This window comes from Phaethon lepturus, unplaced genomic scaffold (genome assembly GCF_000687285.1).
Source record: "Phaethon lepturus isolate BGI_N335 unplaced genomic scaffold, ASM68728v1 scaffold24029, whole genome shotgun sequence".
In the NCBI taxonomy this organism is placed as follows: domain Eukaryota; kingdom Metazoa; phylum Chordata; class Aves; order Phaethontiformes; family Phaethontidae; genus Phaethon; species Phaethon lepturus.
The window spans coordinates 5,026-18,153 of NW_010561610.1; the positions used below are offsets into that span (position 1 = coordinate 5,026).

The following is a 13,128-nucleotide window of genomic DNA, read 5'->3' on the forward strand; positions in this document are numbered from 1 at the left end:
ACTGGGCTGTGAGTTTTGTACTCACTCTGGCAGTGATCCAGCTTCATTAGAGCCAAGGACAACTGTCACTGCTCACCACCACCAGAGTCCCTGTCTTAGATCTCAGAGGTTCCTCCTGAGAGGTGGCTTGGGTCTTTCATATTTCTGTAACCAACTGACTTGCAGAAAAATCAGTGAGTACCTTTGAAAAGAAAGTAGCCACAGCTACACTCAGCGGCCAAAATCCCTTCTGGCATCCTGTCTCAGCTGTGCCACATGTTGAATTGAGCTTTCCAAATGTTTGAGGGAAAGGAATACATCTGTCATGGATTCTGCTCTGCCTTTGTAGAGAGTGAGGCTCTAAGTCCTTCAAAGTGGGACACAATCCTTGACACAATCAAAATACTAGGAGCATGGAAATTTAGCAGTCAAGGAAGACACCCCAGAAAAGTTGTAGTGCCTCAAGGGTAGGATTCTAACCCACTAGCCTCAATATTTAGCCTTGCTTTGACATGTAGAAATCAGAAACTTAGCTACTGTTTAGAACCAAGCTAAAACTGTTCATTTTGAAAAATAAAAATGTGCATTTGTCAAAAGACAAAAAGACATTTAAGTTCTGGAAGGACAATCAGTGGACTGAGTGGCAGCTCTGGTGTGGAAAGGGAGAGAGCGTGGAGCCTGCAGACAAACACTGGGATTGAAAGAAGCAACAGGGGCAGTAATGCAAGTCCGAACAGGAGGAGCTCAGTGCTGATGCTGAATTCTGTGCATGTGCAATTCTTTTCCTGAACCAGTCATTTCCAGAAGGATGGAAAGAGATTTTGAGCCAGAACCCTGTAACAGCAAGACTGTGTTATGTCATGGGGTTGGTGAGTAGAGAAGACTTCCTGGAAGGTGAAGTAGGTACTTGACTGAAGAAGAGCACTTACAGAAAACAGCGGACTAGGAGATACCACCACTGTAGAAGGCTAACAGATACAGGCATTGCTTTTCCTCATAGTTGTGCCATCTGTAAAAAGGTGCCATAAATGTTCCTCTGAAGAAGCAGGTCTGCTCAAATAAAAGACTGACACCTTCACCTTCTCACTTCTGTAATGGTCTTTCTCACTATGTCTTCTAATCCCCCAATGCTGAGTGCATCCCTGTGGACAGCAAGCCCACCTCATCTTTTTCTATATTCCAAGTTATCCTGTTATTTCACCACTTGTGAAAGGATACCATGAAGCAAACTCTTTTCAAAGAACTGCTAGTTTTATTGTCCAACCAAAAGCACACATTTGTCTCCAGGTCATGTGACACAGGAATATTCATGGTTACAGGGGAACCCACGGTGTCTTTCATGGACTGGACAGTTCCCTTGTTGTTAGTTACCAGTGCCAATAAATACAGCCATTTTGACACCTAGACCATGCATTCTCACCATGCTGCCCTAGTCAACAGGAGAGTTTGAGGTGAAGATTCCCAACTCTTTGCACAACTCCATGGGACCCACACAACCTGCAAGTTAAGAACCCTTTCCTATTCTTACGTAGCAGTACTAAAATTTGTTGGATACATAATTTATACAAGGCACCACAGTGAACAAAAATATAGTCAATCTACATGATGGATATAAGATTTCCTAAAAAGCATATAATGATTTTATTTCAACATTAGTAATAACCTAGTTGGAATTACAAGACTATCCCCAGCTCCTCTCCAATTCACAGTACCTTAATAGGAGAGAAGAGAATTGGCAGTTTCTAACTTTTTCAATCTTCATACCCTTAATCTTGGTATAATGCAGTATAGAAGACATAAACATGCCCAAAATACGCTTGCTTTTTTAATTACCTTTTACATACTCCTGAGAAATGATTTACAGTCTCCCAGCATCCCTACATCATAGCACTGAAAGCTGTTTTCCTGCTGTGTTTGACATGGGCTAACACAACAACTTGATTGTGAGCCAGCTCTGCCAATGAAACTGAAACAAAATTGTTCTTGTCGTTTCTTCTGGTCAATAGTTTCTTCCTAGTAAAAGTCTTAATGCTTACACCCCCTTCTATGCATAGCAAGTTTCTTTGCTTGGATATCCTTTGGTGCCATTCTGACAATAAATATGATGAAGAGGATACTTCTGACTGTTAATTTCTCAGGATGGAGATGATGGATATCCATCTCAGATGGATAAGAGAAGGGCAGCCTCTCTTCATTCTTCTCCAGAGACTGTTGCAGGGATACACCTTACATTTGAATATCTCCTTTTTTTTTTTTCTCTTTTAAAATGACATTCAGCTAGAGTTAAGGGTATTATTGCATGTTTTCCTTTATGCTCTAGGCTGGCAGCTTGACCCATAAAGATAAGTCTAGATTGCTAGGATGTGTGTTCTTTTGTACTGAAACATTTTTATTTGACTTCCAACAACAGCTTGCTTTGGCACAACAGCCTAGGAGTGTCTATATTGATATTGTGTGGCAGTAACTCCTGTAAACCCACTTCCTCATGCTAGGCCATGGCAGGACCTTAAAAGAGATAGTCCCTGATCAAAGAGTGATTACAAACAAAAGCAGACACAAAGCAATACCTTGTCCTTCGGCTCTGCCCATTTGATTGTATGGCAGAAAGAAGCAAGTCATACCAAGTCAGCAATTTACAGAATAATGTGATTAAATTGTTTTATGGCAGGAAAATGCTGCCAGGTCAATCCTTTAATCTGTTCACAGACATTCCTGTTAGGTTTTACTGCACTGGTAGTACTAGCAGTGTGCAGCTGATATGCTTTTTTATAATGAGTGCATGAAAATGGCAACATTGAATCCCCTAATATTGTGCTATTCTCAATTACTGTGAAGACATTTTTTATTTTGTCTTTTGGGAATGCACTGCTTTTTCTTTAACAAAGTATTTGTTCTTCAGAGTGAGACAGGCTCTGGGGCACCTGGAGAACCTCAGTTTGAGTGTTCTTTCACTCAGTGACCTAAGAAGTTGAAGTAAGCAAATCACATGATGTATTGAGCTGATGATTTTTTTAAATGGCACAGTAGAGAAATGGCTTCTGCATACATGGAACCTATTTCTAGAGTCTGCTAATTGTAAGAGGCACAGCTGTGATAGAATTTTCTTCCATGCTTGGTGCTGTGTGTGAACCAGCCATGAATAAGGAGCGAAAGATAGGGCAGCTGTCTTACCTTTCGTGCAGGTCATGATAAGCTTGAGTATGAGAGAGGATATTCTGCCAGTGCCATGAGCCAGAACACTGGCTAACTGTGTTAGAATCAAAACCTAAACCTATGCTTGTTTTTAAAGAGACAACATGCATATATAACAACACAACTGACCCTGTGTCATTTGACACAAAGCAGAATGAACAGCAGTTAATGCAAATTATTATAGAAAGTAACCCAGCCCTGGAAAATGTGGTTTAGTGGACCTCAAATCAAGGAATAATGTGATAGGGAAAAAAAAAAACCCAAACCAAAATGTCTGTAGTATGTACAAACAGTAGTGGAATTTTTCCAGCATATGGGGATACACAGCTTACAAAGCATTGCTCCCTTTACCATACCCTTGGCCCAGGTATACTACTCTAAAGCTTTGTTAGCATTGCATCAGAGAAGACCAGCCAGGCAGTTCTGACTGATCCATCACTCCTCTTCTAGGCAGATCACAGATTTACTTTCCCATGCTACCCTCTTCTCTCCTGTTTCTTTTTTGCACCCAGGCAGGTAGTTGTAGAAAGAACATGCTGTGCTACGTCACAGTTCTGAGGTTTTATGTTTGACAGTCCTTATGGGTCCCTGAATTGGATTTGCATCTGCCCACCAGAGGCAACTTATTTTTACAGGATGGTACAGCCGCCTGGGTAACTGTCACACAGTTACCCAGGCAGTTGAAAGCCATTAATTTTTCTTAATCTGTTTATCCTCTTACTAGTTAACAAAATTGTGCATCAGTCATACTTCTTCCAGCATCTTAAGGGTATCACAACCTTCAGTAAGTAATTACCACAGATTGAAGCCAATAACACCGATGACCCCAGCAGTAATTTTTGGAAATTATGGTTTTGAGAGGAACCTGTGGTGGCTCATAATTTCTTCCCCTGTGGCAGGTTGTGTCATTAAGTCTATGTAATCGAAGTGGAGAGACATGCTACGTTCCACAATATTTTATACATTTTATTTGTATGCAAATAGTGGGAGTTGTTTAGGAGCACATCTAGAATGATGAAAGGGGCAGGGCCTTACAAGCCATAGTTTAAACCATTATGTTGCCAAGATGCTAGATTGATTGCATTGTCATGGAGATGGCTTAGCCCATTTAACACAAACCAGCCATTAAACCACTGGGACAGTCAGCTGACACTGGGCAGACCTTCCAGCACAACAGTCTTATGATGTATATGTTATGATCATGGCACAAGGGGGAAGTCAATCCCAGACTGCCCATGCACATCACCTGCATTTTAAAGTGAAGGTGCAGGTAATAATCCAAACTGTTCCATCCTGGGCCTGGACTGCATCCCCAGTGGCTGTTCTGTGTGGCATCTGACAAACAGCAGAGCTCTTCAGGGGAGAACAGTTTATAGGGCCATTGCTGTACACAGCCAACAGTGTGTCTGATGATTTAATTGTTGCAAACTGCCCCTCCCCATCTGTCACTTCTGTAGTGAATTGTCAAGGGAGACGCAGGATTAAAGTGAGCAATCTGCTGGAAGCTTTTGGTCTTTTGCAAATTGCACAGCGTTATGTATACTGTAGAATAGCATTTCCTGCATGTTTGCAAAATCTTTCCCAAAGTAACCTCCTCTTTTCAGAGAGTCTATCACTGAGGGATTGCAGCACGCTAGGAGAACAGAAATGTTTAAGTCCTTGTAGTCTTTCAGGATTTCCTTTAGAGTGTTAACTCCAGTGGTGTCCAAAAATGAGATGGAAGAGCAATCTACAACAAGGGCTTGGAAATCAATTTGCTTAGGAACTAGTTGCAGAGTGGTTCCTCCAATGCCCAGTCCATTAGCAGTTGTGTGATCTCCCTTTTTCAGATGCTGCTTTTCCTTCTTCTCATATTTTTTCCTTCTAGCAGCTTCTAGGTTAGGATCTAAGCTAGTCAATCTGTACAGAGACTTTAGGAAGTAGTTTCTATTTGCATAGTAAAGTGGGGCCTCAAAACGGAATATTTTGACCTTTGGAACAGAAGAGAGATTTTCATATTCTAAGTCATCCTCATAAAAGCTGGTGTCTTGGATCTGACCAAGCAGGGCTGTCCGTGGCCGCTGTGTCCGAACAATGATGCATAAGATGGAGAAAACAATGCCAACCAATAGCCCTATTTCTGTGCTGATTAAGGCAGAGGCAGACATGGTAACAATCCAAACAAGTGTGTCCACCTTATTTACATGGTACCGTGCTGGCACATCTCGGAACTTCCTCAGGGCTCCTCGGAGGCTAACAATGATGATACAAGCCAGGACACACTTCTGCAAGGAGTAGAAGAGAGGTGCCAAGAAGAGCAGCACCAGCAAAACCACCATTGCACTAATTACTCCAGAGACTTGAGTCTGGCAGCCTGTAGATGTTTTGACGAGTGTTTTTGCCAGAGCTGCACTGGTTGCAAAAGAGTGGAAGAAAGAAGGAATGATGTTGCAGAACCCCACAGCAAACATTTCCTGATTGGCTCGGATGGTGTAAGCATATTTCTTTGCACACATTTCAGAAAGGGATACAGTGAAGACAAAGCTGACTATGGCAAGAGGCAAAGCATCTATAGCAACTCGGAGCATTAAGTTGACATGTGGTACCTTGGGGGGAATAAATCCTGTTGGAATAGCTCCAGAAACACTGGATGCATACACTTCATTTAACTTCCCGTAGTGTGACACCAGTGTTGCCACAACAATAACTACCAGCTCTGTGGGGAGAGGAAATTTCAGCTTATGCTTATACCGATCTCCCAGTTCCTTAGCAGTGACCAGCACTATGATACAAATGGCACTTGTGATGACATCACAAAGGTTAGCCTGAGAAATGTTCCGGAAAATATTAATCCAGGTGATAACAAGCATCCCATGCCCTTGGCTACGTGGGATTTTTATTCCAATCAGATACTTCACTTGAGCTGTTAAAATGGTTAAGGAAGCACCAGTTGCAAAGCCATCTAGTACAGATTCAGATAGGTACATAGATACGAATCCCAGACGAAAGATTCCCATTAGAACCTGAGGAGACACAGGAAAAAAAAAAAGAAAAAAAAGATGAACCTTAAATGGTGCTGCAAATAGTGAAGTACAGATGGGAGAGAACTAGCTGGAGGCAGATAGCATTGGGTATTTGAATCTTAAAACAGGAATTATCCTTTGATGTTTCCAGTCTGCTGTTAAAACGTTATTTTTTTTACTGTCGTGGGATACTACAAACCCAAGAGGTGAATGAGGAGTTTGAGACATAGTAAATCAAACATTGGTCTGAAGTGACCCTATGGAAGTCGGTTGTCTGAACTTTATTTCCCATGAAGTGGATCTAAAAATGTTTGGTTGTACCAAAGCGAATTTTTTCTTCCTGTTTTAAAGTGAATGAAGTTAAAAATTATGGCCATTGCTTTGTAAACAGAATTTGAATGACACAGCTAACTCCCTACTTTAGTGGTACTGTTATATTAAACAGCTTTTAATTTAGCCCTGTGAATGGAAGGGAAAGTGGAGCACAGATGGCCTTTGTGGCATGCCTAAGGTCAGAAGTGGCAGAAGAACTCATAAACTTTCACAGATCCCAGGGTACTGTCCTTAACTACTTGCTTCCCCTGCCTGTTATCGCTTTGGAAAATAGAGCTTCACAAGGGCATTTTGTTGTTCATAAATGTGACCTTGAAATTTCGAAGTAAAGAGGAAAATAGCTAGCTGTTTCTTAATTCATGTATATATATATACACACACACACAATTAATAGGTAAGTTCATTGTGCTTCCCTTTGTGTTCTCTTGATATTCTTGTGACGGGCAGCACATTGGTAAGTCTGAAAGACTCCAGCACAGCCATTGTCTGAAAAATAGGTTAGTCAATCTATTTGCCCTCTTGTGCTTTCTGCTTCTGAATTATCTTTAGAGAGTGGTTTGATAGAATATAGTACCCACTTGCAAAACACTGAGCAGCACATTCTGAACCTGTGTAGAAGTAGGTGAGTGCATCTGCAACTCTATTAGTATCTAGGGAAACAGAATTATTTCTTCATTGTTGAAGTATGCAGCTACCTGGGAATTTCCCTCATGGTAAGATCTGTATTTGATTCATGGTCGCAAGGCAGTAGAGTATCAAAACAATGTTGGCGGTCTTGCAGAAGACTCTTGTTTTACATGTACTTGCTGGTAGCTGAAAAAACTGCCTACCTCATGGTTTCTCTTAGTTGGCTACTGTTAGGCTTCCTGGAGAAGACAGTCTAAGGTCATTCAAGTGAACTGATGTTGTATCTCTCATTGAAAGAGAGTCAAACCAAAACTTAGGTCATGCAAAGAAGCTTTAGGAACTTCATAGCTTGCCTTTGGATGTCAGTAACCACTTACCTGATACACTCCAGCCACAAATGTTAAGGCTGTAGCAATGCCAATAGCGTAGCATTCTTTCCCACACTCAGCATTCATCCCTGCAATTGTAAGGTTGAAGGCAGTTGTGTTGGAATGGCTGTCATTCTGCAGAGAGCCATCACCCAAGGCTGGTGGGGCATCATCATTCAAGTCAAACCCAGCTAAGAGAAGTTCTCTGTCCACAACTTGTCCTACCATTAAGCTTATCAAGCTGAAAATGCCAACTGAGACATGACGAGATGTGCCCATTAAGAAATAGATGATGTTGGCAAAGAATGATGTGTAAAGACTATAAATGGGCTTCAGACCTGCCAGCAGTGAGTATGCAATTGCTTGGGGCACCAAAATGATCCCGATCACTAACCCAGACATAACATCTCCCCAAATGTACTCTTTGCACTGGTACTTAGGAAGCCATCGTAAAACAGGAAGGAAGTCCATGACAAAGTTCTTCAGCTTCTTTGGGGTGCAAGAGCAGCTCTTCCTCAGCTTAGCTAGCATGATTTCTTTCCTATTAATCTTGACACGAGTCTTTCTTTCCATGAGAAAGCAGGAAGAGGTGCTGTTTTCCATCCTGGTAGCCTCAAGTGGTCTTTCCATTGTCCCAGTGTTTACTTCACATATGTGTTCCTGAAATACAAAGAAAATGGCTGTTAGGTTGTAGTTCATGATTTTTTTTTTTTAGCACAGATGCTTAATGCTAAAAATTTGTCACCTGATTGTGCAAGGAAGCATCATCCCAACAAGAACACCACGACAGTGCTCCAGTAAAACGTAACACTAAGAAATAAATCTGCAGATTGAGCCCTTTCTTGCAGACATTTAGAGTGCATTTGATTGAATCCAGTTTGTTTTACTAAGGAAAAATTGAGTTAAATTAGCAATTTCTTTGCATGGCAAATATTTCCATAAGCTCTTCCAAATGCTCTATCGTAGAGGTCTCTGTGATCAGAGGCAGCACTTGATGGTGTGAAATAAACTTATACCAGTGAGGTAGGCTATCATCTTTCTAAGAGTGCATCTTGTAGTCATTGTTTTGGAACTCACATGTGGTATAGTGATCTGTCACTGCAGCTGTCTTCAATGCACAGGAGAAAAATTTTGCTAGTAGAACCTGTAAAGCAGAGTTTTCTGGAGAGTAAGCATTTATGCAAAAATTTGTACACAAACCATCGATGGACTCTTAGAAGCTGCTACATAATATGAACCTGTTGAATTATAGATTGTTTTGTTGTGCAGCTTCCATTAATTAATAAGCATCTCCTCACAAATACCACTTTGGCGACACATGGACCATGCACCATGATGGAATCTGTTACCACGTCTGGAGAGTGCTACATGTTAGTATTTTCAGGCTTAAACCCATAGTTAACCCTAGCTTTGCTCTCCAGGGAATAAGATATAACAAATAATTCTGTGGGCAGCAGAACAAACACAGTGACGTTTCCTGTGGTTCTCCTGCGTGTCAGTTTTCTGATACATAAGGACTGGGAAAATTTGTGTTGTCCAGATGGAGGTGCTTTTGGTGTCTTTCGCCTCCATGAACACAGCTGTTTTCACCAAACTTAATCTCTGCATTTTTGCTCAATTGTCAAATGAAGCTGAAGCTAGCTTAGTGCATTCATAAATTGTTTGGGAGTAGGTGGGGACATGGCTGAGAGGCAAAAGAGGATAACATGCAAATGCCCTACCTTAAACAGTTTAAAAATAAAAGTGGAGCAGGACAGTGGAAAATGTTAAACAGACTATGCCAAGTGGCAAATCCTGTCTTCTGGTTTGCAGTGGAAGGAAAGAGGAGCCTTCCAAGAGTGGATGCCCATGTATAAGTACTGGGAGATAAGGAATGACTCATATTGACCTAGAAGAAGAGAGTATGTGCTAGTACAACAATATGTAGGCTCTCTAGCGTAAAGACAAACTTCTTAAGCCCAGCGTCTTCTAGTGTCATAAACAGCCAGGATAAACAAAGCTTTTTGGTGCCAGGTGTGACATTGCAATATGTCAAAGGTCCTCTTCGCTTACAAGTAAAAGCTGTTTCTTTCTTCTTTAAGTATCTGGAGACAGAAGCCATACCCACCAGGTTCCTAAAAGTAAGTTTAGACTAGAGTGCCAGAAGTCAGCATTCTCTGTGTAAATTTCATACTTTTTTTTTGGTTAAGATTACGTTGATTTGTTAATGTTTGGTAACAGCCAGTTGAAGTGTAGAATTCCAAGCTGAGAAAAAACAAAGGCTTATGAGGCCTACTGGAAGCATAATTGATAAGCAAAAGAATAGATACCAACAGCCTGTAAGCTTTCAATTTGTAGTACTCCAAATAGGGAGTGGCTTATTATAAAGTCTTCTGTCTATCATGCTTAGAAATTTTTGCAAGATTTTAACAAATACCTTTTGCCAGCAAATGAAAAACAATAAGAAGGTATGTATCTGTAACTAGTGAAAAAGTCTTAAACAAGTTCCCAGGTATTATTTTAAATGACACAGCGTGATTTCTAAGGCCATGCAAAGTGTAACCACAACTTGAAACAGGATGTTTGTGTGTTACAGGTATGTAATTCATAATTTGGTAAAAGGCAGAAAAGAGATTCTTGTTTGTCCAAGTTGAAAATGACCTGCATAGTAGTCTAAATATATTTTAAAAATCAGTAGATTTCTATCTATCCCAATTATAGTAAATAGTTTTTAGCTCCCACTGTGTAAGTTTCTTTGTAAGTAAAGTTTATTTCCATCATAAGGGAAAACTAGTTACAGTTTAATGTAATTATTTAGAAAGATTATGGCTGTTTTTTATCAATAATGCCAAATTTACTTTAGACTCTAATGTACTCTGTGGTTAAGCTAGACAAGATCTTCTTGGACGGGAAATAGGTTGGATCTAGTCTTTGTTAGAAAGCAAGGTGAGAGAAAAGATGAAAGCAGTTACAACACCAAGAGAAATACATAAGACCATGTAATTAAAGTTTATCAAATACAGAATGCTAGCAACTGTTATAAAGATACTCCTTTTTAAGAGGCAAAAAAATAACACTTCCTATCTTACCTAAATTAGTTTGGCAAATGAGAGGCTTGTGCGTGAAGACAGCAAGTCCTATTCGAGTGCCACTCACTTCTTACAGCCAAGTGAATTCAGACAGCCAAGAAATAAATACAGTTCCCTTGTTCTACATCCTTAAAAGCTAGTGGGCAGTTCAATATCCAATGAGTGCTTTTGATAGGCTACATAATAAAGGTTGTATCGGCTTCTGTACGCTAGGCTTATATGTTTTAATTGTAAAGTTGCTGACTGCCTCTCTCTAAGCTCACACAATTTATTTGCAAGTAAATTTATATTAAAAAAAAAAAGCATTAAAATTCACACAGAGGCATTGTTTGTGTAGCTTTCCGAGGGATGATAATAGTTTTTAATACATAAGATTATTGCAATGTAATTTCTCTGGAAATCTGTTAAGAGATCTTCTGTATGAATGATAATTTAGTAATATATTTCAGCTGTACTGCCTTACTGGATAATCAGAATAGTACCTTTTTGTAAAAGACGACAACAACAAAAAGCTAGTATGATCAAGCATGTATCTCTTCAGCCCTTTTGTTGCATTTTAGACAAAGGTCAACAAAACCTTCCTGGTGGAATAAATATGTTCAGGCTAAAACACAGCCAGACACTGACAGAAGATAATTTTCTTCAGCTCTTTTTTCTCCTGAAAATAAGGGTTTCCTTCCTGTAGATAACCATTTATTCTGCTAGATAAATTTTCAGTATCTATGTAATATGAACATACTAACTGTAAAACACTCAGCTCTAAAATGAGATGTTACTGGTTTCCAGAAACTGTTAATGTTTAGAGGTTATTTGTTGCTTTTTCAGCACAGTAAAGCTACACCAAATAATGGAAGGGATATTGCTACCAGCAAAACGTTTTTCATCTGTGTAACCCAAGAATTCTCAGGCTCTGATGCCAGTAGCTCAGTAATGACTTAGTTGCTTCACCTGGAGAAAATGGGATTCCATCGTGGCTATGTGCTATCCCCTGCACATTTGTGCAGCCTAGCAGAGAGCTGGGAGCTTCCAATGCTTTTGGCATCTCCAAAGACAGGAGGGTGGACAGCAGATCTGTCTACTCCTGTGCACATGAGTAGACTCCAGCCTTCTTATTCTGGCACTGAGATACTTGAGCAATATTCAGGAGCCCTTGGGATGTCAGTAAATATATTCCTCTAATGGTTCACCAGACTGACCCATTTTCATCTCAGCCCATACAAAGTGGTTTATAAGAAAAGGGACAACCCCTATTTCAGGCTCCCCTTCATCCCCCAAGAGTTTCATAGAACGTAATGTTTGCATTTTATTCAAGTGAAGGCTTCCTGTCACTTGCTGAAAGAGCTGTTCTTAGCAGGGATGTGCAGGTGAAGCAGCATACAGCATAGAACATGTCTATCCATTGCATTTGACTTTGGTATGGGAACGTTCTCAACTGTTTAATACAAGTGAAAGTTAACTTGCGTGCGCATTCATATACGTATGTCATGCATGTTATTATAACAAAAAGTAGTCTTGGTTATTTTAAATTGCATTTTGGAATCTTCACAGTTAATTTTTTTCAAGTTGCTCTCGACCATATCAGCTGGAGCAAAAAGTTTGGGGTTTTTTTCCTGCTTGAGCAGAACCACTGTCTGAACCAGTCATTCTTTCAGGTTAAATTCACAATTTATCTGGTGAAAAAGAGAAACAAAGCAAAGAACCATTCAAGCCAAACAAACTACCGACTTTCTAACTGGCCTTCGTCCCACCTTTCTTTCTGTCTTTTCACCATGCCACTGACCTGACAAAATGTCTCTGCAGGGGAGGAAACATTAATCACAGCATGTTCAGTGGGATTTCTCTTTGCAGATTCCTTGGCAAGGAGGTTCTGCTGGTACACATAGAACCATTCTGGCTGGATGAGGTGTTCTTTGTAAAACAACACAACCCAAAAAAACTTTATTCTGATGCATCCTTTTGTGTCCCCATCCTAATTGTCCACCAGGAAATCTGAAGCCGCATCTCTAGAAAGCCCAAGAAGGAGTAGGCAGAGTGGGCCTGCCTCTCTCTGATAAGGAGATCTCTCAAATACTGGCTGTATTTGGGACAGAAGTCAGACAATGTATCACAACTGTATACTAGAATTGCTCACTTTTGCTGAAATAGTGATTCCAAGTGTCAGTTAGGATGGAGGCCTTTATATAGTTTCAGCCAAGTGATGCTTGCAGTTTTCTCTATGTTTGAACTATGAAAAATCAGCTAAAAACTGATGTGGGTAGAGCAGGTTTTGTATTTATCATTTGAAGCTTCATTGTATTTTTGTTGCATAAATCCCAGAAAAATGAGAGACTTTAGTTTATCTAAGCATTTGACTGAAAACACTTGTAGGTGTTTAGTTAAACTGTTCATGTTACTCATATTTCATATAAGCAACTTTTCTGCCTGTAAGAAACCTCTTTTCATCTCTAATGGATATGACTACATTACTGTTCTGGTTTTGAGCATTAACACAGTTTTGAAAAAAGTCCCTGATTACCCTCATTTATGGTACATACATTCAATGTACAGAAGTGTGTTATG

At 40.1% G+C, this 13,128-nt stretch overlaps 2 protein-coding genes across 2 annotated transcripts in view; one reads left to right on the top strand and one right to left on the bottom strand.

The window, feature by feature from the left end:
- Window positions 1–13,128, top strand: part of IDUA (iduronidase, alpha-L-) — a gene marked incomplete at its 5' end in the record, with an annotated part of 42,489 nt that overhangs the window by 2,055 nt on the left and 27,306 nt on the right. The gene's annotated exons all lie outside the window — the stretch shown is intronic.
- LOC104626197 (sulfate anion transporter 1-like) lies at window positions 4,653–8,131 on the bottom strand. The gene is made up of 2 exons (XM_010294059.1): window positions 7,511–8,131; window positions 4,653–6,173 (listed from the first exon to the last, which is right to left on the bottom strand). The coding sequence occupies exons 1-2, from the start codon at window positions 8,129–8,131 to the stop codon at window positions 4,653–4,655; spliced, it is 2,142 nt and encodes a 713-aa protein (XP_010292361.1).

Bases quoted from the DNA above. Each gene is read 5' to 3' on its own strand.
- LOC104626197 (XM_010294059.1), bottom strand. From the start codon at position 8,131: ATGGAAAGACCACTTGAGGCTACCAGGATGGAAAACAGCACCTCTTCC. The intron at 6,174-7,510 runs GTAAGTGGTTAC...GTGTCTCCTCAG, and splicing joins TTGTGGCTGGAGTGTATCAG to GTTCTAATGGGAATCTTTCG.